We start from the raw sequence: 27,981 nt of genomic DNA, 5'->3' as shown, positions 1-27,981 counted from the left end.
ACATTACACTGTTGAGTTTATGCAGGCTCAGGTAACATTTTATAACAACATTTCACATACTGTATTTTTGACAATAAAAAGCATAATATTACATTTATTTTTAAAGGTACGCTCCTGGTCTGGAGAAATTATTGTTTAATATGGAGAGAGAAAAAGTACGACCCCAAGTTTAACTTGAAGCTTGCGCTTGAAGCACTTGAGTTTGGCACTGTCAGGCTGCGGTTACACTAATGGCCAGTTTTCGTTTCGTTTTCAGGGTCAGTTTCGCTTTTCAGAACGCAACATAATGGCAGGCAAGTTAGACATTGTTTTTGCCTCCTGAGCACAGTGATGTATATACATGTAGTACAATGCCAAAGCAGTAGGTGGCGATGTAGTTCAAACATGAAGGCCATTTGCAACCAATCAGAAAAGTTGAATGTACCAATACACTTCCTGCTCAAAATCAACAATCCACCATCTTTAAATGCCTCGCGTGAGCCATTTAGCCAACGTAGCATTTATTTTTCAGCAAAAAAAGTGCAATAAACAAAACGGATACATTCACTGTGTGTTCTGCCTCTCATTTGTTGATGAAACAAAACTAACATCAACACAATTGACCACCAAGAGCTTAGTCTCACAAAAAGATCGTCGCCGATTTTGTTAGCTTACGTGCTAACGTGATAGGGATATGCCATTATAACAGTATAGCATTGTGGCTAGCAGCTTGGTAACGTTAATGCTAGCAGAATGAATGGATGTAAACTTTATTTAACAGATTGCAGAATGGGTACAATACAATACGGCTCAATAACTTGACAACACATGGTAGCCGCAGCTCCTTGGGACAGCTCTGCTGTAAACACTGGAAATAACCGTGCGGGTCTATCCAAAACGGAAACACAATTTCAGCGTTGCCAGTAGGACAACGCGTTATCCTGCCAAAACGGCGTTTCTTTTTAACTTGGACAGCAAACGTAATCATTCAGCAACAAAAACGTTGCTGTATTCACCAGTGTAACCATGGCCTTAGATGACCTGGGAGTGTTCCCCTTTGCTGGCTTTGCTGTACACAAGTCACTTTGGATAAAAGCGTTAGCCAAATTACTCCCCGCACAGCAGACTTCTCCTCTGCTCAAACAAATTTGACTGGTTTGACTTAACCACTGTGTCCTGGCTCTCTCCGAGAAGACCGGAGGACTTCTTGTCAAAACAAACTAAATCTGGGTAACCAAACCAAAAGTAAATTAGTGTGAATGGGGGCTTTGCAGCAAAACAATTTAAATAAAAAGCAGTGGAATGTAGGCCAGGAACTCGAATGTCAGTGGGTCAAGGGAGGTCAGGGTGTCATGTACCCCACCTTCCTTGTCAGTATTCAGCATGCAGGGGGAAGTCTTTGTGCTTGTTGCCCCTGCAGAGAAGAGGGAGCATGTTAGTCAGTGGCTCTATAAGCAACAAAATTGTTCTCTGCCTTTATTGATCATCATGAACAACAACTCCTCTCCATTGTTTCTCTCAAATAACTCTCTCTCTCCGTCTCTCCCGCCCTGTCTCTTTCTCTCCCTCACTATCTTTCTTCCGCTCTCTTCCCCATCTCTTTCTCCCCTCCCTCTTTCCCTCTCACTCTCTCCCTCTATTTCTCTCCCCCTCTCTTACTTTCTCCTCCCTCTCTGTCCCCCATCTCTTTCTCTCCCCCCTTTTTTCTATCACTCTCCCCCTCTTTCTCTATCTCTCCTCTCGCTTCCCCTATATCTCTCTCTCTCCCCCATCCCCCTTTCCCTCTCTCACTCTTTCTCTATCTCTTTCTTTCTCTCCCCCTCACTCTCTTTATGTCTCCCCCTCTTTCCCCCCACCCTCTCTCTCACCAGTCCATGGGGAACCCTCTCCAGTTTCTGTTGAAGGTCAGTATAGTCGCCATGTCCGCTTCACTCAACTCAAAGTCAAACACCTGAGGGACAAAGACAGAATCACTGAGCCAGTCATGAACCCTAGAAGACCCCATAGTTGTCCTGTGTTCATTTCATTCACAAAAAAGTCTTGCAAACCTGAAGAAATGTATTGTTTTGTAGTTATTTTTCGTATAGCTTTGCGCTCTGCTCTATTGGAACTGTCCCTTTAATCATATGCTATCATAAAAACTTTCAACCACATGCACGCTCCTCACCTGCCTGGCCACGCCCACATCCGCTCACACATAAGCGGGCCATGGCCATACTACCAGCTCCTTCCCTACTTTCACCACCGTGAAGTCCGTGTATAGCACCTCTTCAAGTTCAGTGCTTTAAAGTAGTTAGTTTAGTTATAGGAGCTGTGTTGGCATCGTCTTTTGTTTCTCCCTCTCTCACTAATTTACGGGAGAAAGAAAGGATAATGTCGTCACCACTGGAGAGTCTAGAGGATTATTCTGACCTCCACCGGCGCTTCACATTTGGGCTTCCTCGGGGCGTAGTGGGGCGTGCCTGCTCCACGGTTGTGGCAGGCAGGTGAGCCTCAGAGGCGCCCGGAGGGGAGTGCGCGTCGCTGGGCAGTTCCCCCGCCAGCATTGCTCTCCAGCTGTGCAGCTGGATACTATTGCCGCGAGAGGCAGTCGACTGGCCGACGGTTTCTCTGGGTGGGTGGTGTCTTGCGATGCGGGCTCTCCTTCTCTGTTCGATCACGTCAATTGGCGGTGAACGGCGGGGGCGGACGGTCTAAACAGATGTGTCAGTTGTGCGGGTCGGCTGCTCAAGCATACGGCCCCGCAGAACAGCCGGCTCCAAGCGAGGATTCCTCCGTTACCGCTCCATCACGTCCGAGATACAGGCCTGGCCGTTAGCTTGTAGCTAGCCGTTAGCCGGTAACATCCTATGGACAATTGGGATTGCGTGGAGGGGATGGGGGGTTCTTGTTTGATGCCCCACGAAAACAGAGGCTTTGTTTTCCTGAGAGCCCCGATTCCGAGTCTGGGTTCGAGTCCCAAGTCTCTGAGGAGGGATGCCCTCTGCCATCCGCACTGGACGTTGGCCCCCGCCTTTCAAAAAGAAAGTGGGTTGTGCTTCCCGGCGCAAGGGGTGCGAGCTTGCATGTTTTTTAGCCCGAGCTCAAGGCGGCAGCAGCCCGCATAAAACGGGGCTTCGCTGCCGACGCCACTGTATCTCTGGCAACGCCGTCCTGTGAGGGAGGCGGGTGTTGTCTGCCCTTTTTTTCTTTGGACTAAAGAAGAGGCAGTCGGCTGTCTGAAGTGATCAGGCCTGCATCGCTATTCCTCACATTACACAGCTTCAGTAGTAGCCGGTAGCTAACAGTGGGACTGTGAGAGCTAGCCGTTAGCCTGCTGCTGCGTTATCCGGTAGCTAACGGTGGGCCGGTAAAGGCTAGCCGTTAGCTTGGTGCTAACCGTCAGCCTGGAGTTAGCCGTTAGCTTGTTACTAACCATTGGCGTTAGCCGTGGGGAGGTAGTGGGCCCTGAACACTCTGATTTGGCGTCATCTCTGGCAGAAGATGTCCTTCAGCCTGCACCTTGGCCGGCCGCAGGATGTGGGCGAAACGCCGGAGCGGGACTCCAGCCGTCGCCACTTCTGGCCCCAGCAGGAGGCCTCGTCAACGAGGGGGACCAGCCATTGTTGCTGTCATTCGTCCTGCGTCCGGGGGTCAGGTAGGACGTTACCGCCTCCTTGGGAGCGCTTCGGAGCGGCGTGCCAGGGGTAGAAGGGCCTTCACCTATTTTAGGCCCTGTCTGATACGCTGGCGATGTGGGGGGTGGTGTCACCATTGACCGTCTGGTGGGGTCTCGATGCCACGGTCTCGTTGACCTCACCAGGCCCCTTTTTCAGGGGGTCCTAGCCCCCGGGATGTGGCCTGGGGCTGGGACCTCCTCCGTGCCCCGCTGCTACGGCCTTGCCACAGGGTTGGGGCTTTTTGACCCTGACCCCGCGATGTTGGTAGCTGTGACTGTTTTTTTTTGCTTCACATCCGTTCCCTGGTGGCGTGCGGGATGCGCGTCCGAGTAGTCGCGGGCCCTTCTATACGAAGGTAAGTCCCACGGTCTGCTCACCCTGTGCGTTTGAGGTACTGTTCCCTCTTCGCACAGTTCGTGTCCGGTCTCCCTCCCGGCCCTCGCAAGGGGGGGCGGGGGGGCCCGGATCCTCCCCGGTATTCTGATGGTTGTAGGGGACCTCAGCGGGTACATCTGTCTGGCTTTCCGCTCTGCGCCACTCTTGTGTTCTAATAGAGCGGAGCGCAAAGCTATACGAAAAATAATGAAGGTTATCCTATAACCCTAGTTATATGAGTATAGCGAGTGCTCTGCTCTGACTCACTGAGGACCCCACGTGTCTTCCATTTCGGCAGTGAAAGACTGGGGAAGGAGCTGGTAGTATGGCCATTGGCCATGGCCCCGCTTATGTGTGAGCAGGCGTGGCCAGGCAGGTGAGGAGCGTGCATGTGGTTGAAAGTTTTCATGATAGCATATGATTAAAGGGACAGTTCCAATAGAGCAGAGCGCTCGCTATACTCATATAACTAGGGTTATAGGATAACCTTCGTTCTTTATATAGCAGTAGTTTCTGCCCCCCCCCAGGCAGTTGTTTAGTGTTTTGGTTTGCTTTAACATCTTGATTGAATGTAGTACTGCAGCAGTATAAATAGGAAATAGGACCCCATGTTTCAGTTGCAAGGCAGATCTCAGCAGATCAACATGTTGTTATAACATCCATTGTAATCCTTCGATTTGCCCCATCGTAAGCATTGCAAGTAATGTTTTATCGTTTGCAAGGTTATCTTTCAGTATATTTGTCGTCGATGGGATGTTTTTATGTTTACCTCTTAACAGTCCTGCAAATTTTGCATAAAACGCCTGTCGATTGCATACCCATTGTTGATTGAAAGCTATTCTTGAACCATTTATAGCACATGCATGAGTCTGGCCTCTTTTGAAAGGAAACATTCTGACTTTTCATCCACAACAGGAAGAATCACTCTGAGTGCTACTGTAATAGAGTTACAGGGGTTTGAACACACTGGGGGGGGGGGGGGGATTTACTTACATAAAAAAATCTTTTGCAAACAGAGGCCTCTTACAGACTGAGAGGTATTAGCTGGAAAACACAATGGGGCCATATACTGAAGTCTTACAGTATCTAGTGCAGGTCCAAAGTTCACAACAATACCACAGAAAATGAGTGTTTTACACATGTTTTTCTAATGGTATGTATAGGTAATATGGCTATCCAAAATGGCCATTGGCCATGCAGGAGATGTCGAACAAGTCTGGACCTTTACACAGAGAGAAAACCATAATCCTGGGAAACATCCCTCAAGTCAAGTATCGTCGTTCCCAGAATTTCATAGGCTACAAAAACGGTCAATCATTTAACTTTTAACCTTAGACATTCAGTCTAGTGACAGTCTCTCATCTGGTGAATTGCAGCCCCAGCCCTGCAGCAGCTAGAGAGGAACAACAGGCCAACTTGAGAGGAATTGCTTGGTAATGATAATGAATATCACCTTTTTACCACCTTCGGACTTCTCTGGTTTATGCAACACATTAAACATTTTCTGTAAACGATCTGTAGATGGTAATAAATAAATAAAAAAAAAATGTAACCGTCAGAGGTGATTGGTCCGGTCACCGGGTTTTGTCTTCTAACCCGAAATAGATCGCAGCACATAATAGGTCAAGTAGGGTGTCAATCAAACAGTGGCCATCTTAGCTTTCAACCGATGTATTGGTTCAGAGACACTAAAATAGTGGGACACCGCCAAACGAGGGCAAATGTGCTGCGATGTGCGACGGCCCGCCCTTCGTAATCATTTTTATTAAAAAGAAAATATTATTCTACATACACATTTTATCTATAGCACCTTCAAGTTAATTTGGTGATGATTTTATTTCCCTTTAAGGTGAATTAAATCCCTCACACTGATTTATACAAGTTATTCTCATACCACCTTTTCATCTGTTTCCATCCACTGGCGATTGCCTGAAGATTGTGTTACCTGGAAATTCTCCCTGATCCGATGAGGACTTTTGGACTTGGGAATGACAATCACGTTCCTCTGGACGTGGAACCGGATGAGAACCTGTAGACAAAAAAAATAAACATAACGCAGGCTTCGCTTGACAGGGTCCACCTTTCCTGCTCTGATGGTGTGTAGAGAAGAGACACCTTCCACAGGTCAAAGTGGACTTGACTCTTGTCCTCTACGCTCTCCCAGACCTAGACCATGTGATGGGTTGACTTTGATTTCTGCTTATTATTAGTCTGCCAGAACAATGTCTGACAAAGTCTACCTTTCATCGTTTTGACAGATTTTTGTCAGTCATGTTTCTAAGTCATTTAGACAAAAAGGTAGTATTTTCCATAGGATTGGTTATCTGACCATAAACATGCACGGTGACAGTGTCCTCACGTGGATAGGGCCTGGACACTAGAGGGCATTACTTGGGTCACATACAGTATCAGGGCTTTCCCTAAACAATGGTATAGGGGCGCAGTTCCACTGTCAAATGTAATTCACTGAACCCAGCAATTAAAAAACACAAAATGTGGTCATTCTTTCAGTCTGTAAATAATGCTAGCATTTTCTGGGACCCTCGTGCCAAGCCCAACGGTTTTTTAGGGGGAGACACTTAAACATATATAGTGTCACCCCAAAAAGTGACCAGATGTCCTGTGTCTATCTGAAACCTGGCTGCACAGCTATTCTCCAGCTGCTGCTCTGTCTGTACCTGGGTACAACATGTTCAGAAAAGATAGATCTGAAGGAAAGGGGGAGGTCTGATGTTTTATGTTAAAGACCACATTCGCTGCACCCAGATTCACTGGTCCTCCAATAATGAATTAGAATGCATTGGTTTGAAAATCACTCTGTCTCCCCAAATGTCCTTTACCCTCTTGGGGCTGTACCGACCACCTAACTCAAAAGCCTTATTTTTCGACCAGCTTAAAGCTATTCTCAATGACTGTGACCTAAGGAAGCAATCTTAATGGGTGATTTCAACATAAACTGGGAAGACAAACGTGCTAGAAAAACTCTAAAACAAACAATGACCAAACTAGACTTTGTACAGCTAGTTAATCAACCCTTAGGGGTCACGCTGGAGCTTTGAACCCGTCGGCGGACAACAAAATAATTAGAATCCCTCTTAAAGGGCCAACTAGGTTAACACCCACATCAAAGACCCAGATCAATCTAGGGTTTAGTAACAGGCCAGAGAGGATAACAAAATCATAAAATGTTGTCAATGGTAGGGCGGCTACGTGGCGTAGTGGGCAAGGCGCTCGCCACGAATGCGGAGACGCTGGGCTCGCCTGTTTGAGCCCAGCGCTCCACATTGCTTTCAGTTTAGCTGGTCGTTCATACTAATACACATTGGCCATATTAGGGGGTGGGAAACTGATGGGTGGGGATCGGGCGTTGTGGACAGCGACTCCTACAGGTCGGTTGGTGCGCCTGCGCAGTAGAATCAGGAAGTGTCGGGGGCAGCGTGAGCCTCCCACGCGTTACTCCTCGCCACTGAGAGATCGAGCTACGCAGGTGAAAAGATGCGACTGCTGTTACCTCAAGTACCGGAGGGGACTTGTGCTATGTATGACTTAGTCCACATTGCAGCCGGCTTGTGGGAGGCAAGAAACAGCGTTCATGACAGGGGAGGGTTGAATTGGATGATACGAAATTGGGATGGGAGAAAATATATAAAATGGGAGAAAAAGTGGATACAAAAAAAAATAATGTTGTCACTGGTCTGTCCAACTATAACCTAACGCTCATATAAAGAAAACTGTCAAGGAATCGATTGAACCTGGCTTCGACAAAAAAGCATATGGCTACTTCAGAATTCCTAGGGCTGACCAAGACGACTTTGATGCTACAATAAATTAAATCAATTGGAGTGATGTGCTATCAGGGTTAGATGTGGAAGCAGACAGCCACAATAAATAGCTTTCTCAAAGAAACCAAGTCCAAATGTAGTCAAAAGAGCACCCTCCCCTGGGTAAGCGAAAGGGACCATGCCCTAAATATAGCTCTAAAAACTCTAATGTGACAAGCGGAGGTTTAAAACCCTGAGAAATAAAGTAAGCAAAGAACTGAGACAGGCTAAGGCATCTCTTTGCATTAACATTATAAATGAGGCAAAGGGTAACTGTAAACTGATCTGGGATAATCTGAAGAAACTGACAGGAAAAGACCATAGAAACAAAAAGCAAAAAGACTAAAACCTAATGTAAACGGCTGCCTAATACAAGACCCACTACAAGTCGCAACAGCTTTAAACAGCTACTTTGTGGATTCTGTTAACCCTTTCACTGCCGCACTAACAAAATGGTTAAACCTTTCACTGCGACACTGCTGGTTTTCACGCTACTTGCTAAAGGCGTTTTACAGACAAAAAAACGCTTGGATACAGCTGCGAAACGGGCTGTGTTCTGCAGCTCAAGATGTGGATGCAGGAGAGCCAGAACTTACAGCACATGGCTCTACAAGTGAAAGTCCTCTGAAGAAACTTCGATCCAGGACAGGCTTACCAGCTTTTGTCAGACCTGTACTTCCAGTCTTGTGCATCATTTGCAAGAAAAGGGACAAATATGTGACTGAAGGGCAAACGCAAGAGGGACGAATGAATAAATGAATGAAAACTTTATTTAACAGATTGCAGAATTGCAAAATTAGGAACAGTAGCGGTCCTAGTATGCTTCCTTGTGGAACACCACAGCTCACTGTGAGGGACCATCTATCTATGGCTGAAACATTGTCTGCAGGTATGAAAAAAAAGCCTAGCTACACTAATGTGAAAAATACACTATTTGATGCTGTGCTGAGATACAGTTTAGCTGTGTTTTTATAGTTGACATAACTAGCATTCTAGTTTTCTTCAGATACTGTATGTAGTTTTACTACTACTACTGGCTCTTTTGTCCTAGTGTGTGGGGGGGAGGGTGAAGCCACAGTCTCCACAAAGTCTGCAGAGATTTAAAGGGGAACTATTTTACTATTTATTTGACCATTTGGGCACTTTTACACAATTCCTGTGAGTCTATGGAACACCTCTGTATGTTTTTTTTTTTTTAAAGAATTCATTGTTTTGTATTTCTAATCAAGTACTCAAAAACAGCATTTTTCTACCTCAAGATCTTAAGCCGTTTTGAGGCTGAGCTCCAACCACTGTGTGGCCTGGTGCCAACTGCCACATCAACTGCTACATTATTATGCAGCTGAGAAATCTCTGACATCACAGATATGCAAATTTTCAGAAGACTCAGTTATCAAAATACAATCAAAGAAATTCTCAGTCCCAACACACACTCATGTCATTTTTTTTTTTTTTTTTTTACATTTATTTAACCTTTATTTACCCAGGCAAGCAAGTAAGAACAAATTCTGATTTTATTTATTGTCAAAAGTATGCATAATGTTGTGTTAATTCCACGACAAGAGATATGTAATGTTAATTACCTGAAATTATTCGGTTTTTGGGGGGGGGGGGAACCCTGCATATATCGGTATCGGTTGATATCCGTATCGGAAATTAAGAGTTGGACAATATCGGTATATCGGTATCGGTAAAAAAGCCAATATCGAACATCCCTACTATTTTGCGAGCGTTGGAATGTGTTTGTTGTCCATTTGCGTCGAGATGTACTCCGTGAATGACACGATAACATCACGCTACAGTTTACACAATCTCTTGTTGTCTGTAACTTGGCAACAAGGAGAGCTGCTATTGGTCGAGCGCAAGATACATGACCGAACTCGCACCAATGGCGTCAAATAATACTCTGCAGTGACCAAATATCCGTTCGCGAGGAAAGATCTAGTCCCGACTTTACCATTATGATTGCGCAAAATGGGCTATTTTGTCAATGGAGAACTTTTTGTTCCTAAATCTACACCAATATATCTTTCACCCAGAGTGAAAATTGTGTAATTCGCCGAGGTGGGAACGGGATGAAAAGATACAGCCTTCACCATATGGCCTAAAAGCCAAGGATGTTTTTGAGCTGGACTCCTCTTTTCTGAAAAAGCATAGGGAGTCACTCTCGGGGGTCATTACAGAAATGGTTAATGCCTCTATTAGAGAGGCTGTGTTTCCACAGGTCTGGAAGTCAGCCATCATCACACAAATTTTTTAATCAGGGAGTGTAAATGAGGTTAGCAACTACAGACCCATCGGCATCCTCCTGATAATCTCAAAGATTGCTGAGAAGAGTATAGCTGAACAACTAATTACCCATCTGAACAACAGTCCCTATCCACTTCACCCCATGCAGTTTGGATTCAGAGCCAATCATTCCACCGAAACCACAAACTGCTTCTTCTTAGAGACGGTAAAAGCGAAGATGGACAAGGGAGGCGAGATTGGAGGCGTGTTTTTAGACCTGAAAAAGGCTTTTGATACCATCAGCCACGATGTGCTCATCACTACGCTATCCAGGTTTAAATGTTCATCTCACACCCTAAAATGGATGAGATCTTATCTTGAGGGTTGGACACAATGTGTCAAAATAAATGGTGATCTATCTCCCCCCTGGAATACGGTGTGGGTGTGCCACAGGGTTCAACCCTGGGCCCCCTCCTGTTCAGCCTGTACCTCCGGACCACCCCCTAGTTGCGACTCAGCACCATCTTGGTGGAAAATCCTGGGGAAAGCCCTGAGTATGTATGTATATGTACAGTAGTTAATTGTGGCCAGAAAATGTGGGTGTTTTCCTCTCCTACCTGCGCTGTGGTCTTCTCGTGCTTTTCAGCGATGGACTTGAGCTTGGGGTCCTCAAGCAGAGACGGCTCATCAGGTTTCGCCCTTTTTGGAAACAAAACACGATGAGAATAGGACGGAAAGTCTCACGGCTCTCTGTATAAAGTTGACTACATTTGCTTCGAGGGTTGCCTTAGCATCCGCTTTTTTGGAGGAGAGTGTGGGAGAGGGTGCTGTCGTCTCTTACCAGGGTCTGTCAGGGGAGCCCAGAGGGCTGTAGGCCGTTACTGAGATGCCCTGAGAATGGCAGTAGTTGATCAACTTCTCCTGGTTCAGATACGGGTGGCACTCAATCTGGAGGAGTGCACACACATGCATACAGTACACACAGCGTTTAGTCAAGGTCTTGCGAAGAGGTTGGCTAAAAATTAAAGCCAACCTAAGGTTGACCTAATTTAGTCACGTCGATTTGTACATACAGAAATAAGCATAAAAGCATATCAAATCATAACAATAAGACAAGACGTGGCAAAAAGCAAGGATAACAAATCAATTAAAACCTGTACAACTTGATTGACAAAGGTTGGAGTCAGATCAAGGTTTTAAACTCTGCAACAGAGAGGAGAATATCAAGCGTTAAGGACTGTTGGGAGTTCATTCCATGCGCTAGGAATGAGCTATAGGAATCATATAATAAATCCGCATTTGATTTACTAGGATTAACCAAGCCCCTGGGCCCCGTTCCATGTACCTGGATAACTGAGTTAGCCGGATAACTTTAGCTGGATAACTGGGTTAGCCGGACTTTCCGGTTTCATGTACGTGGATTTTCCAGATCACCATGCCAACAGATCCAAAAGTTTGAGCCTGGTCGAAAGCAGAGTTCAAGTTCAAGTTAGCCGGATCACGCAGAGCCACGCCCCCGCAAAGAAAGTGACAGCTCGTTTCCTGAAACTATTCCCACAGTCTACGATCTGCATTATACCATTCTGAATTACGTTTTTGTGCTCCATTCTTCCAGAGGGGGCTTTTGAAATGTAAAATAGACCCAAAATGCTGATATTAAATTCACTTTGTCCTAAATAATGCACGTTATATATACCGTGGCGACGGTGGCGCTCGCTCGTGCGATGTACACATTATGTGGTTATTTTAATTGTAACTGGGATTAAGATGTCTGATGAGATGCGCTGTTTGACGGATTTGAGAAATTGAATGAGCCGTTGACGTCACATGAATGAATGAGGATAAAGAAATAAAACTTCATTCAAAATAAGGAATATTCTAAACACGGGTCTCTCGTTCATTAATGTATAAACAATGAATTTATCCCATCTGGCACAGTGGCCCAGTGGTAGTGCTCAAGCCTGCCAACCTTGCGACCTGGGTTCAAATCCCGGTGTTTCCAATATGATTTTTTTGAATATAATATTAATGATTATACGCCAAAGTAGCCTGGTTTTAAGTTAAAATATTATAAATCTACATGCATTGAGGATGTCATTCTTTATATAGCTCTCAACGTGCACCAAATTGAATTATTCCTATATTGCAAAAAAAAGGAGACGACTAGGGTCTTGAACCCCGGTCGTCCGTGTGAAAGTCAAAAGAACAACCCGTTAGACCACATTGGAGATAAGTTAAAGATTGACTATACATCAATCAATGGGCAAGAGGGCCGTATCGTAATTCTGTATAACAGTTAACTAATTATTTTCGCTAGCAAGATCTCATTTGATTATTCAATCCAGCAGGCAAGTTTAAAGAAATATAATCTGATTGATTGAGGTAATGAGGGACTTAGAATTAGCCTATAGATAACGCATTTAACTTGTCGGCGAGGCGATTGAGCCGTATTGCAATCTGTCAATAAAGTCTTAAATCAATTAATCAATCAATGCCGTTGAGAATCAGGGTCTCTGCCATCGATACGTGCTGGCTTTTCACCTAAAACGGCCGCGCGCATTTAGCCTGACTCGCAAGTCTGGCTTGAGTTAACGAGACTGAATCCACCTTTGTGAAACAGGAAAATCCCGGCTTCGAACATCGGGTTAACTGAAGCTGGATAATGGACATCTTGATCGACTTAGTTGAACCACGTACATGAAACAGGGCCCTGGTCTAGCTGGTCCTAGAGATGCCATTTGCACAGAGAACACCATTGACCCGGGAATGAGGAAACTGTAGGCAACAATGAGAGGGTCTCTAAAGTGAACGTGCATCCTGCTAGGCAACCATACCCAGGGGCGGCCCCACATCTTCCCCAAATCTGTTTTTTACCATTTACCACAGAAATGTTGGAATGTCTGGATAGTTTTTTGTACACATTAATTTTGTTTGACAGTTATTGAGAATGGATGGGTTTGGGTGTGGTCACCACCAGTGATGTCATCAGGGACAGTGAATCTGCGTCTCTGCAATGTGGCAAAGAGAAATACAGCTCACTTCCCATTTAGCTGGAGGCCACACGACCTTTGAACCCACCGAGCTGGATGTGCTCCATGCAGGCAACGAATCTCTGTCACATAAGTTAAAGGTGCTTTTGATTAATTGATTAATAATGTATACATTTAGTGAAGGTTTTCTGTTGTCTATGATAATGTTAATCCCTGCCTGTGTGGTGTCTTGGGCCTGTGGGATTCGTTTTCAATGTTTACCAAAAGAGAAATGATGCAATGAATTTTAAGTTTTCATTCATGTGAAGAACATAAAAAATTACACATTTTCATTGAGTGCACACTGTGCACCCCTCCTCTACACATTTATTTAATTCTAACATGCACTAATAATTCACCTTTCCCCCTCCTCCCACACTGTGAGGTTTTGCCCGCTGCTCACCACCTTTTCTCTGTTTCTTTAAAGCCTACTGTTAGAAATTCCCTTCTCACTCACTCTCTCTAGCCCCCACCCTCTCGTTCTTTACTCTCGTTTACTCTCAGTGGCCACACCTGGACTATTATCAATTACCTCTCGCACCTGTGGTGGCAGGCTAATTAGTTCCCCTGTGGGCTTTAAATACCAGGGCTCTTCCCCTCGTTTCGGCGTGGGGTCGTGTTGTATTCATGCTGAGTCATATTCTCTAACATCTAGACTCTTTCGGGAGATCCTCTGGTCTACCAATGCTGTATGATGGATCTCTCCAGCCTTGAGATGTTTGCTCCAGCCTTCGTCTGCTGTCGCCGTAGCCTGTGGAGGAGACTGTTCTGCGCTCCCTGTAACTTCCACGGGAGGCACCCCAGCGTTCCACTGCAGACCCCAGCGCAGCTGTTCGTCCTGACGCACATCTAGACCAACGCGCATCTCCCGGACCCTCGGGCTTGGCACGCTCTCCAGTCACCAGCGCGCAACGCGCATCTTCAAGGGCTTTGGCCACCTGTCGCCGTTTGCCTGGAGGGAGACATTGTACTGCGCTCTCTAATTCTCTACGGGAGGTATTCCAGTGTTCCACTCCAGACCAGCGCGCCAGATGCGCTCAAGCCTTCGCCACCTGCCGCCGTTTGCCTGGAGGGAGACACTGTACTGCGCTCTCTAATCCTCTACGGGAGGTATTCCAGTGTTCCACTTCAGACCTTCGAGCTTGGCACGCTCCTCCGTACCAGCGCACAGACGCGCATCTTCCAGACCTTCGAGCTTGGCACGCTCCTCCGTACCAGCGCACTGACGCGCATCTTCCAGACCTTCGAGCTTGGCACGCTCCTCCGTACCAGCGCACAGACGCGCATCTTCCAGACCTTCGAGCTTGGCACGCTCTCCAGACCTCAGCGCGCCGACGCGCATCTTCCAGACCTTCGTGCTTGGCACACTCCTCCTCGCAGACGCACCCCGAGGCGTCTCTCTGTTCCGACGCGCACACCAAGGTGTGGCGCGCACTCTGTTCCTCGGCTCCGACAGCGGCTACCCGGTGGACGACACCCTCGCCACCGCCACTGTTCCGACGCGCACACCAAGGTGTGGCGCGCACTCTGTTCCTCGGCTCCGACAGCGGCTACCCGGTGGACGACACCCTCGCCACCGCCACTGTTCCAGCTCTCTGTTCCGACGCGCACACCAAGGTGTGGCGCGCCACTCTGTTCCTCGGCTCCGACAGCGGCTACCCGGTGGACGACACCCTCGCCACCGCCACTGTTCCAGCTCTCTGTTCCGACGCGCACACCAAGGTGTGGCGCGCCACTCTGTTCCTCGGCTCCGACAGCGGCTACCCGGTGGACGACACCCTCGCCACCGCCACTGTTCCAGCACTCTGTTCCTCGGCTCCGACAGTCGGCTACCCGGTGGACGACACCCTCGCCACCGCCACTGTTCCAGCACTCTGTCCCTCGGCTCGGACAGCCAGCCACCCGGTGGCGATGCCCTCGTCCCGCTGCTGTCCCTGTACCTTTACGCATACGCCTGGGTGAGTTTTGATTGTGATGTCACTCACTCAGCGTAGTGCCCTTGCCCCCGTTCCCGCTGCTGTCCCTGTACCTTTACGCATACGCCTGGGTGAGTTTTGATTGTGATGTCACTCACTCAGCGTAATGCCTCTTGCCCCCGTTCCCGCTGCTGTCCCTGTACCTTTACGCATACGCCTGGGTGAGTTTTGATTGTGATGTCACTCACTCAGCGTAATGCCCCTTGCCCTCGTCCCGCTGCTGTTCCTGCACCATTACGCATACGCCTGGGTGAGTTTTGATTGTGATGTCACTCACCCAGCGTATTGCCTCCTTTAGTTCTCACTTAGTTATTAGTTTGGACATTTCATCTCCCACTCTGTTTTGTTCTCTCGTGGATATTATTTTGGACATTTCATCTCCCACTGTGTGTTTGTTCACACGAAGATAGTATTTACTTTGTTACTTTGTTATTTGGACTGTTCTGCATCTGCTCTGTTTGTTCCCTTTGAATATTAACCCTCTCCTCTGTTCTGCAGAGCGGCCCAGATGTTTTCCCACCAGTCCCCAGTTCCTCCCTGTCCCCAGCCCGCCTCCGCGGTTCTCTGTCCCCAGTTCCTCCCTGTTCCCCAGCCCGCCTCCGCGGGCCTCAGTCCCCTCTGTCCCAAGTTCTCCCCTTCTAGTTCCACCTAGTCCCTAGTCCTCTATCCCTAGTTCTCCTAGTCCCTAGTCCTCTTTCCCTAGTTCTCCTAGTCTCTAGTTCCTCTGTTCCCTAGGCGTTCCCTTAACCTTCCCTTAGGCGTTCCCTTACCTTCCCATAGTGTTCCCTTTTCCTGCCCGCCTCTTCAAGGCACTTTACCTTCCCCTCTTGTGTTATTCCAGTGTTTTGTGTTTTCTCCCTTAAAGGGACAGTGCCCTTTTTTCCCTGTTCTAAATAAATATCTGTTTCTTGGCAAACCATCATACCTGTCTTGTGTTGTGCGATTGGGGTTGGTTACAAACCATAACAGTACGACCCCACCAAATCGACGACCCCAGCCAGCACAGACGGTGTATGTTGAGTTTGCCTTTTTTTTTCTTGTTCCCTCTAGCTCCCCTGTTAGCCCTGTTAGCTCCCCTGTTGGCTTGTTAGTCTCCCCTCTAGCTCCCCTGTTAGCCCTGTTAGCTTCCCTGTTTGCCCAGTTTAGCTTCCCTGTTAGTCCTGTTTAGCTCCCTTGTTAGCCTGTTACTCCCCTGTTTAGCTTGTTAGTCTCCCCGGTTAGCTCCCCTGTTTGCTTCCCGTTTTGCCCTGTTTGACCCCCCTGTAGCTAGCCATGCCCTGGCAGCTAACCCAGTCCCTCAGCAGAGCCCCTGTCTGCTAGCTTAGCCCCGGCTGCTAGCACAGCCTCTATGTTTATGCAGCCCTTGCTGCTGGCATAGGCCCTGTAGCTAGCCATGCCCTGGCGGCTAACCCAGTTTCCCTCTGCATGGCCCCGGTCTGCTAGCTTGGCCCCGGCTGTTAGCACAGCCTCTATGTTAATGCAGCCTTGCAGCTGGCATAGGCCCTGTAGCTAGCCAGGCCCAAGCAGCTAACCCGGTCCCTCTGCATGGCCTCCACTTTTTTTGTGTAGTTTATCCCACTGCTAGGACTGCCCTTTCAGCTAGCAAGGTCAGTTTTTCTCACACAGCTAGGACTGTCCTTCCAGCTAGCTTGTGCTCTCATGCTGGTCCAGCCCTGTCTGCCAGCCTAGCTCCGGCAGCTAGCGCAGCCTCTATGTTGATGTAGCAGTACAGCTAGCATAGGCCCTGTAGCTATCAGTGCCCTGGCAGCTACCCTTTCCCTCTGCTAGCCTGGCTCCGGCAGCTTGCGCAGCCTCTATGTTGATGTAGCAGTACAGCTAGCATAGGCCCTGTAGCTATCAGTGCCCTGGCAGCTAACCTTCCCTCTGCTAGCCCTTTCCCGGTGCTTCCATGGTTACCCCTTAGCTACCCTGCTTGCCCCTCAGTTCCTCTAGACCAGTTGCTCTAGACCAGTTCTCTAGACCAGTTCTCTAAACCAGTTCTCTAGACCAGTTCTCTTGCCCAGTTCGCTAGACTAGTTCTCTAGACCCAGTTCCTCTAGACCAGTTGCCCCTCTGCTACCCTAGTTACCCCTCGGCGACCCTGTTTCTTTTGCTAGCCCCACTCTTGTGGTGGCTTCCCCTGCTGGCTTGGCCAGTACCTCTTGTTTTGCCCCCTGCCACTCTGTCTGTATTTGTTTTGGGTCGCCGGGTGGCTCCCGTTGAGGGGGGGGTACTGTGAGGTTTTGCCCGCTGCTCACCACCTTTTCTCTGTTTCTTTAAAGCCTACTGTTAGAAATTCCCTTCTCACTCACTCTCTCTAGCCCCCACCCTCTCGTTCTTTACTCTCGTTTACTCTCAGTGGCCACACCTGGACTATTATCAATTACCTCTCGCACCTGTGGTGGCAGGCTAATTAGTTCCCCTGTGGGCTTTAAATACCAGGGCTCTTCCCCTCGTTTCGGCGTGGGGTCGTGTTGTATTCATGCTGAGTCATATTCTCTAACATCTAGACTCTTTCGGGAGATCCTCTGGTCTACCAATGCTGTATGATGGATCTCTCCAGCCTTGAGATGTTTGCTCCAGCCTTCGTCTGCTGTCGCCGTAGCCTGTGGAGGAGACTGTTCTGCGCTCCCTGTAACTTCCACGGGAGGCACCCCAGCGTTCCACTGCAGACCCCAGCGCAGCTGTTCGTCCTGACGCACATCTAGACCAACGCGCATCTCCCGGACCCTCGGGCTTGGCACGCTCTCCAGTCACCAGCGCGCAACGCGCATCTTCAAGGGCTTTGGCCACCTGTCGCCGTTTGCCTGGAGGGAGACATTGTACTGCGCTCTCTAATTCTCTACGGGAGGTATTCCAGTGTTCCACTCCAGACCAGCGCGCCAGATGCGCTCAAGCCTTCGCCACCTGCCGCCGTTTGCCTGGAGGGAGACACTGTACTGCGCTCTCTAATCCTCTACGGGAGGTATTCCAGTGTTCCACTTCAGACCTTCGAGCTTGGCACGCTCCTCCGTACCAGCGCACAGACGCGCATCTTCCAGACCTTCGAGCTTGGCACGCTCCTCCGTACCAGCGCACTGACGCGCATCTTCCAGACCTTCGAGCTTGGCACGCTCCTCCGTACCAGCGCACAGACGCGCATCTTCCAGACCTTCGAGCTTGGCACGCTCTCCAGACCTCAGCGCGCCGACGCGCATCTTCCAGACCTTCGTGCTTGGCACACTCCTCCTCGCAGACGCACCCCGAGGCGTCTCTCTGTTCCGACGCGCACACCAAGGTGTGGCGCGCACTCTGTTCCTCGGCTCCGACAGCGGCTACCCGGTGGACGACACCCTCGCCACCGCCACTGTTCCGACGCGCACACCAAGGTGTGGCGCGCACTCTGTTCCTCGGCTCCGACAGCGGCTACCCGGTGGACGACACCCTCGCCTCCGCCACTGTTCCAGCTCTCTGTTCCGACGCGCACACCAAGGTGTGGCGCGCCACTCTGTTCCTCGGCTCCGACAGCGGCTACCCGGTGGACGACACCCTCGCCACCGCCACTGTTCCAGCTCTCTGTTCCGACGCGCACACCAAGGTGTGGCGCGCCACTCTGTTCCTCGGCTCCGACAGCGGCTACCCGGTGGACGACACCCTCGCCACCGCCACTGTTCCAGCACTCTGTTCCTCGGCTCCGACAGTCGGCTACCCGGTGGACGACACCCTCGCCACCGCCACTGTTCCAGCACTCTGTCCCTCGGCTCGGACAGCCAGCCACCCGGTGGCGATGCCCTCGTCCCGCTGCTGTCCCTGTACCTTTACGCATACGCCTGGGTGAGTTTTGATTGTGATGTCACTCACTCAGCGTAGTGCCCTTGCCCCCGTTCCCGCTGCTGTCCCTGTACCTTTACGCATACGCCTGGGTGAGTTTTGATTGTGATGTCACTCACTCAGCGTAATGCCTCTTGCCCCCGTTCCCGCTGCTGTCCCTGTACCTTTACGCATACGCCTGGGTGAGTTTTGATTGTGATGTCACTCACTCAGCGTAATGCCCCTTGCCCTCGTCCCGCTGCTGTTCCTGCACCATTACGCATACGCCTGGGTGAGTTTTGATTGTGATGTCACTCACCCAGCGTATTGCCTCCTTTAGTTCTCACTTAGTTATTAGTTTGGACATTTCATCTCCCACTCTGTTTTGTTCTCTCGTGGATATTATTTTGGACATTTCATCTCCCACTGTGTGTTTGTTCACACGAAGATAGTATTTACTTTGTTACTTTGTTATTTGGACTGTTCTGCATCTGCTCTGTTTGTTCCCTTTGAATATTAACCCTCTCCTCTGTTCTGCAGAGCGGCCCAGATGTTTTCCCACCAGTCCCCAGTTCCTCCCTGTCCCCAGCCCGCCTCCGCGGTTCTCTGTCCCCAGTTCCTCCCTGTTCCCCAGCCCGCCTCCGCGGGCCTCAGTCCCCTCTGTCCCAAGTTCTCCCCTTCTAGTTCCACCTAGTCCCTAGTCCTCTATCCCTAGTTCTCCTAGTCCCTAGTCCTCTTTCCCTAGTTCTCCTAGTCTCTAGTTCCTCTGTTCCCTAGGCGTTCCCTTAACCTTCCCTTAGGCGTTCCCTTACCTTCCCATAGTGTTCCCTTTTCCTGCCCGCCTCTTCAAGGCACTTTACCTTCCCCTCTTGTGTTATTCCAGTGTTTTGTGTTTTCTCCCTTAAAGGGACAGTGCCCTTTTTTCCCTGTTCTAAATAAATATCTGTTTCTTGGCAAACCATCATACCTGTCTTGTGTTGTGCGATTGGGGTTGGTTACAAACCATAACACACACTGTGCAACATCCTACCCCTCAAGTGCAATATCCACAGTGCAATACCCACCCACTACCGTCTGACACTGTGATTGTTATTCTGTATATTGTTGTTATTTTGTATATTGTACAGTATTGTAACATTGTCTTATTTTATAGTATTTTATGTTTCTGTATAGTATTTTATGTTTCTTGTATAGTATTTTATGTTTCCCTTTTGTTACTTGTGTGATTTTATTACTGCACCTTAAGTTTGAGTCCCAAATCTCATTGTATGATAATATAATGACAATAAAGTACAATCTAATCTATATTACATAGTGTTCAGAAGTGTATAAATTGTAGGTGAAAACAAGTAAATACATTGGTGTCAATAAATCGACACCATGTAGCTTGTTGATTTTATGATCTTATTGTCTTACTGTGTTGTTGTTTTATCGTTCTGTGTCCTTTGCTTTTAAATATATATATATATTTTTTTTTAAGTACTCTGATTTATTTAAATTTGTATTGCTGCCTATGTTTACCTATTTTGTTTTCTTCTCTGTTTTGCTACTCTTTTTAATCTATTTTTAGTGCTGCTTATAGTTTTTAATATGCTCCCTCTGTACAGCACTTTGTGCCTCTGTGGCTGTTAAAGCGCTTTATAAATAAAGTTGGATTGGATTGGATTGGAAATATGGTAAAAAGTACCTTCACCGTACTTCCACCTTGTTTCGTTTATATTTTATTTATATTTGATCCCATTCATGTTTTGATTATAATAGATATTTTTGGGGGGGGGGTCATGATCACGGTCATGTAGTCATGATCATTTTATATTATGAGTCAAACATATTCTAATTATGTCATAGATCACACCTCAAAAAATCCACACACCCCCTTTCCCTATGGTATTGGTTTCTTCCAAAGGTTGCAGCTCTCTCGGGAGTGCATCAGAGGAGAGGAGGAGATGTTACAGTCTGAGCTTTCATTGGCAATGGAGCAGACACTGCTACAGTATGTGATGCCAGCATGGTCTCATCTGTACTCTGCTGCTTCCTATGCATTGTGTTTGAAAGTTCTGCTGTTACCGGGGCTGATTAAGATGAAGTGCCAGACAGCAGAGGAAAACACACCCCAAAAAAAGCCTTCGGTATCCCCCTCCCTAATTGTGTCTTTGGCTTGCAAATTGAGTTTTGGCTTGCATGATGCCCCTGGGTAAATGGCAATTATCCATATATGCTGTCTAGATTGCTTGTAATTGAGATAAAGTTAACATCTGTCAAGTATTTTTACGTGAATTGTTATGGCGTTATTGTTTTAAAAACGCAATAATGTTGTGGGTCCACCAGACCTGTTGGGTGAGTAACAAAAACATGAACACCACACAAGGGTTAATAGAACTCTTTGGGATTAATTTACATAGATTTTCTTGCTTTCTTGCACTGTTTTTAACAATAAGAACTGTGGTGCGTCGTACTGTACCTGGTTGGTGGCAGGCTTGTACTTGAGGCCTGGCTTATTGAGGACGGCTTCAATTTGCTCCTTGTTGAAGTTGGAGATACCAATAGCCTTGACCAGACCAGCATCCACCAGCTCCTCCATAGCCTTGGAACACATTGTAACATTAGCATTAGTTAAAAACCTGTTAAGCTGTAGCCCTATTTTCAGAAATTTGCCCAAGTAAATGGAAGATTGCTCCACTTCTACAAGGTCAATTTGCATGTTCTTTGCCGGTGAATGTTAAAATTGTGCAGCCAGCCACCGGGCTCGCTCACTGAGCTCATTCACCACCTTCTTGAGATCAAGTGTACAACAAAATCTAAGCAAATGAATAAAGGGAAGATGATTAAACTGAAGGATTTCTAGATACAGTAATAAATTATAATCCATTTGAATTATAAATGTATATTTGACCTTGAACTTGACCGTGACCTTATTATGGCCAAATCATACATCTATCGATAGGGAAAAAGTTCCTCTTTCCAATGGCAGTGTTTAGTCATGGATTTAGTCATTTCCTCGCGTTTAAAAATAATAATAATTACGAGAGATAGAATTAGCATTTTTCAGATAAATTCCTATTTTCGGTAAATCTTAAAAACATCAGTAAACAAACGTATTGCTGAAAATATACACTTTGACTGCTGTTTTGATAGGGTTAAGGTCATTACTCTTGGCTACATTTGAAAAAGAAACACAACATTAATTAATATGGTCTGTATTGATAGATTTATGATAAAAACAGCAGGGTCCTCGGATTTGGGGACCTACAGCTTAACAGGTTAAGAGTTGTCATTAGGCCTCATCTCATTTGGATCATTAGTAATCTAGTGTTACTAATAATTAATTAATTATATTGTATATTGTTTACACTGCCTTTTTATTCTATTTTTATTTTTACTTCTCCACTGTACTATAATTATGTGACCTGTACCTGTATGTCTTCTACTACCTGTACCTCCCCTCCCCCCTCCCCCCATGTTGCTATGCTACCGAATTTCCCCAAGGGGATCAATAAAGGAATATCTTATCTTAATCTCACTGGCCACATTCCTGGCTCTCAATGGATGGTCAGAAGTCCAGTGCTGTTTGAACAATGGTCCTCTCACATAACCCTGACGAGGCACTTCTATGTTGTTTATCTATTTTATTTTGTTGACAAGAATTTCTCCATACTACTTGGAGCCAGAGGTGGGCTATACAAGACTGTGGCATCAGCAACAGTGCTGTGTCTCACTTTTTAATATGCTGTACAGTAGCATATTGGTTCCTTAATATTATGTTTGCTTGTTGTAGACTATAGTGAAATGCAATTGCATCAGTTTATTAACCCATTCATCTATTGTCCATTTGTACATCATGTACATTCAGTCAGTCAGTCACTAAATCAGCTATTAAGTTTATAGAATTATTTATTTAGCATTTTCTTTACAGTCATTGGGTTTGCTTTAGATTAGACTAAATACAGGGTTCCTGCAGATTTCAAGTAGAATGTAAGACCTTTTAGGACTGAATAGAATTTAATATAAATTTCATGGCCATAATGGGAAAAAACTATTAAGGAAAATTACTATGAAAGAAGTATTACCGTACTGCTTATTTAAACATGATACAGAGAAGTTATCGGAACTTCCTATCCAATCAATTTTAAGACCTATCAAAATCATATGACATTTTTAAGACTTTTTAAATGTGCTGTAAGTGGTGTTTGTTAAAGTAAGTGGTCTATATGTTAAAATAATAGCTCTACACTCCAACAGCCATCACTGATATAGATTGTCTGGTCAGTAACATGGGTCTCCCAGTCCCTCCACTCTGCAGTAAACGCAAAATAAAATGTCTGGTATCCCATTCCTACTTTATCCAATCAAGAGAGAGAACTCTACACTGCAAAAATGGTCTGGCAAAAATAAGAAATACACATTTGTAAAAAAAAAATACTTGTCAAGTAAATGTATCTGCCAGTGAAGTAAGCACATTTGGCTTGGCAAGAGTCCTTGAAAGAAGTAAAAATATTTAGGGTTCTTCCTCCTGATTGGATAAAGTGGGAAGGGATACCAGAACATTTATTTTGGGACTGGGAGACCCATGTTACTGACCAAACACTTTTACAGTAAAAAAAATAAAATTATTATTAGATGTAAGACTTTCTAAGACCCTGTAGATAGCTTAGATAGGAATTGTATCAGTCGTCTTTCTTTACCTCCCAAGTGTCCAAGAAGTTGCTGTCATCAGGAATGACCTGTCCGTCCCCATCAGCAGGAAACATGTTGTCTCCGGGCTAAGAGACACATTACATAATGTTACGCTGTTGTTAAGTCTATTGTCCATTGTGTTAGCATAACATCACAGAGGACGAGACCTTTTTGGGGATCCCAGCAAATGTTAATATTGTGTACGTCTTGGAGTCTCAACCGCCCCGCATGAGATCACTACCGGACCTTTCTCAGCTGAGATCGAGTCGAGATTAAGACTAAAAAGGTGGTCGAGTCCGGGAACCGGGAACGAGACGAGACGGAAAAAGAACTGTGTATAGAAAATCTTTTCAAAGTTGCGGAAGAAAAGTCATGTTCAGCTTGCTGATCACAATCAATACACGTTTAACAAGGACTGAGTGTAGAAAAAAAAGGGGGCATAGGAAATGAGAGAAAAGCCAGACCCCTGTCCGAGACTGAGAATGGCCATGTTTACCAGAACCGAGGACTAAAACACTACATCCTTTTTAAAGAGACAAGAGGATATACTGGACATGGACCCAGGGTGTGTGTATACCTGGAAGCCCATGGGGAAGTGCATCAGGTAGAGGTCCAGGTAGTCTAGTTTCAGATCTCCGAGTGTCTTCTCACAGGCTCCCCTCACCAGGGGCCTCTCGTGAAACGTACACCACAACTGTGAGGAGGGAAGGATTTTACATTGAGATATAATCGGCACAGTGACACATCTGCAGGCAGCAAGGCCAGATTAAGAATTCAGAGGCCTCTGGGCCAGACTCTTGTGGAGGCCCCCACACACACATACACGTGCACGCACAGTGGCGTTTTTATATGTAAAACATTGGTGGGGCAGCCCCTAACCAAGGCTACATACCAGGCAAACTACGGTAATCAAAATGACAGTAATCGTTGTTCGCAAATTTCGCACCACATATCAGGCATAGGCTACACTCAGGTAAGCCTGCATTGTTAGTCGTGAAAGCAAATTAATCTGTCCACGCTGAATTAAACCCTCTATTTTCCTCATACTTTCCTTTTTTTGGATTTATCCATGGTTAGCTTACTGGGGGGTCGGAAACTCAAGATTAGCCACTTGCAGACGGCAGGGAGAGGTGTGGGGTGTGACGTACTGTATATTTTAGTTGATGAAATATTTTTGTTGACTAAATATTTTAGTTGATGAAATATTTTTTCATTTCAGTGTCACAGTATGACATCGATCTCCAAAAAAATAAAAAAAATATTTCTTTTTCTTTCTTTTTTTTTAAATTGGAGGCCCCTCGCCACTAGAGGCCCACGGGCCGCGGCCCAAACGGCCCGGTCGTTAATCCGGCCCTGGCAGGCAGCCTATAGTCAATGTTGCCATTTCTAAGACTTACGGCTTAAATTCTTAGCTTTCACTCTCCCTTAAATACTAGTCACATTCTGAACCTTCTGATCTACAGCATAACCCAATGTATCTTTCAGTTAATAAAAAATCATCAAAATGAATGAAATCTTTTAAAGAAATCCCATATCGGTCGACCACTACTTGGAAATATGACCACTCTTGTGATGGCCAAACAGATCTTTAACCTTGCTGTCATGGTGACAGACTTGATATTGGCCCAATCTCTTTTGGAATATAATTATAAGGGGGAGTATAGAATAGACACTCTCAACATCTCTAATATATAAAGCTGCCTATATTTTACCCTAAAAACATCACCTCCCCTTTATAATCTATTGCTTCAAGGGTTGACTGTGGATCGTTTTGGGTTGAGGATGTAGAAGGGTAGTGTCTAGATCCTATAGCTGGGAAGGACGTCGTTTAGTAAATTTATTTTGAATTCCTACAATGGTGGGAGTGGTGACGTTTAGGGTTAAGGTAAGTGACGGGTTTATAAACAACTTTTAGGTGAAGATTATGACGAGTTACGGCTTTGCAGCTACATCAAAAAGTTAAGATCCCCATGGAAACATCCTTCCGGGATATGAGATATAGACATTACCGTTACCGTGTACACCAAGGGTCTTGCCAGGAGAGCCTGACAACATCCGATCACCACGGCAACACACCTTACTGACAATGAATAACTCCTCTCTCTTCACCAGCCCTTGGTTACTCATGGCCTGAATCCCGGCTCCCACTTCCTCCTCGTTCTGGTACACATAGGCGCCGTCAATGTGCCTGTAGCCAGCGGAGATGGCCGCCTTGACAGCTTCTGTCACCTCTCCAGGCTCTGCCTGGGTGGCGGCGGGAGCCAGGAAATTGCACAGATTAGTATCACTGGGATCAAATGTAAGCTGTTGTCACTATTGTTCTGCTCTAACTGTTGATTCTTAGTGGAACACAGGGCGCTGGCTCACCACAGTGCTGCACCTCAGTGAAAACAAGGACAGTTTCTAATCCGGAAGGAAATCAATATTATATGTCCTGCATGAGTGCAGCTGCAGCCATGTTATCCAAACTTCTTCCGTTTACTTTGTTTTTGTTTTAGGTATGGTGAAATGGATTCACCTGTGACCTTTTGTTTTATTTTGTATTGATTATGTATGTGATATATGACTGATTTATACTGAATGTCTCATATTTGTATGTGTATATCTGTGAGGACCCCAGAAAGAATAGTCAACACGTCGATGATGACTAGTAATGGGGATCCTAATCAACATAAACTGTAGAGGTGTTATAGAGGAACATGTCAAATATAAAGAGTGTGTGCATACATGTCATCCATGCAGTTAATTAACAAATGATTATAAGTAATAACAAATTATAACTGTTCACGCAGAGGTGGCAGTGTGTTTTCTTGCTGCGATTAAATTATTCTAATTATGTTAATTGTCTTCTTCTTAAAGCATAACTATAATCTAATGCAATCACTGTGACAGGTGATGCCTCTGAAGCGGGGGTCATTCACACTCTGGCACAATAGTTGAGTCATATGCATAACACAGACATAATTACAAAAACACAACAAGATACAACAACATACAGACATCACTGAAATAGTAGCCTCACTGAAACCAGCCAAAATAGAAGCAAGTTAATATACATCTCATCTACTTACCCTCCATGTTCCAAGGCCTACAATGGGCATCTTTGCTCCTGTGTTGAGTATCACAGAGGGTGTCATATTTTGTCGTCTGCTGTGTGTGTGTGTGATGCACTGTAGGATAAACACAGTGGGTTCTGTGCAGGCAAGGCTCCTAACCTCCTACAGACCTCTGAGCATGTGATCAAAATAAACTGAGCAGAGAGAGCGAGCGAGGGAGAGACTGTAACACAGGGACTGAGTTCTGTGTTTGATTAGTCACGTCTGCCTCAACTGCAGGGCAGCAGGCCAGAGTGAATGGGGCCGGGAAAAGGGGACGGACTAGAGGGGAATGACTCAGCACTCTGCCTTGTGGGGCTCTAATCATAATGACATGTCGGTAGTCTGTAGTGCATGATGTGGCGTACAGTATAATATATAATTCCTGTTTTTCCCCTTCACTCATTTTGGTTGAAAGATTTGAATCAGCTTTCACCTAAAAACGAACATCGCTGCCTGTCGGGTGAAAACCTCATCTGTCACCTCCAAATGGGTGACCCCTAAACTTTTCAGAAAAACAACATCCTGGTTTTTATGTTGACACAACCGTGATAGACTGGGTTTTGAATAGGTTTCATGGTCTTTAGGGTCATGGAACTTGCTCATAACATAGCAAAAAGGTGGAAACATTCAATCAAGGCAAAAACGTGAAAATGACCAAAACTGAAAGGTTCGCTCCATACAGCAGCAATATGTTTTTTTTGTCAGAACCAGAGGACAGGTCTAACTGGTTCGCTGACACATTGTTGAAACTTGCATGTGTGGGTGTCGTGGCTGGGAGCTGGACTAGGCTTTCATAGTCTTGTTTTTAATACTGTAGTACAGTGTCGTCTGCTGTGGGTGTGATGCACTGGGGGGAACATGCAAACTCCACACAGAAAGGCCTGGGAGATATCCCACCTGGGTACCTGGCAACACGGAAACCTGGTCCCCAAGCGGGAATCGAACCTGTGACCTTCTTGCTGTGAGGCGACAGTGTTAACCACTACACCACCATGCCGCCATAAGGGTTAACCTTCTGTAGTGTGATAGTGAAAGGGTTAACCCTTTGTCGTGTGGCAGTGAAAGGGTTGTTGTGGAATATTCTAAATGGGCCAAGACAGTAAGCTGTAGAAATGTGGGGTGTGGGGTGTGTCCCCCTTATGCCCCCCTTATGTCCCCCTTATTGCCTTATGTCCTGCGTCACAGAGCGCTGTGTGCCTGATTGATTGATTGGAAATTGTATTAACAGATTGCAGAATGGATACAATACAGTAGAGCTCAATACACACAATTGCAGACCAGAGAAAGACCTTCGTCTTGTTTACATCCCCCATTTTCAATGCATCATAACATATATTACATACATGACATAC

The 27,981-nt window shown here is 46.3% G+C and overlaps 1 protein-coding gene across 1 annotated transcript; it reads right to left on the bottom strand.

The window, feature by feature from the left end:
- Positions 1-8: 8 nt before the first annotated feature.
- On the bottom strand, positions 9-26,759 carry LOC311242207 (aldo-keto reductase family 1 member B1-like). The gene is made up of 10 exons (XM_084331162.1): positions 26,603-26,759; positions 25,608-25,775; positions 24,109-24,225; positions 23,540-23,617; positions 21,319-21,441; positions 10,905-11,011; positions 10,681-10,762; positions 5,959-6,042; positions 1,848-1,930; positions 9-1,393 (listed from the first exon to the last, which is right to left on the bottom strand). Exons 1-10 carry the CDS (start codon positions 26,666-26,668, stop codon positions 1,351-1,353), a joined length of 951 nt encoding a protein of 316 aa, XP_084187288.1. The 5' UTR covers positions 26,669-26,759; the 3' UTR covers positions 9-1,350.
- Positions 26,760-27,981: the final 1,222 nt, after the last annotated feature.

This window comes from Notolepis coatsorum (assembly GCF_963971535.1).
Source record: "Notolepis coatsorum genome assembly, chromosome: 15".
NCBI lineage: Eukaryota > Metazoa > Chordata > Actinopteri > Aulopiformes > Paralepididae > Notolepis > Notolepis coatsorum.
Note: the sequence above shows the minus strand (reverse complement) of the source record. Positions and strands in the feature narration are given on the sequence as shown.

Coding starts and splice junctions, on each gene's coding strand:
- LOC311242207 (XM_084331162.1), bottom strand. CDS start 26,668: ATGACACCCTCTGTGATACTCAACACAGGAGCAAAGATGCCCATTGTA. Junction 25,776..26,602: donor TAGGCCTTGGAACATGGAGG/GTAAGTAGATGA, acceptor GCCGCCACCCAG/GCAGAGCCTGGAGAGGTGAC. Junction 11,012..21,318: donor ACAAGCCTGCCACCAACCAG/GTACAGTACGAC, acceptor GCACTCCTCCAG/ATTGAGTGCCACCCGTATCT.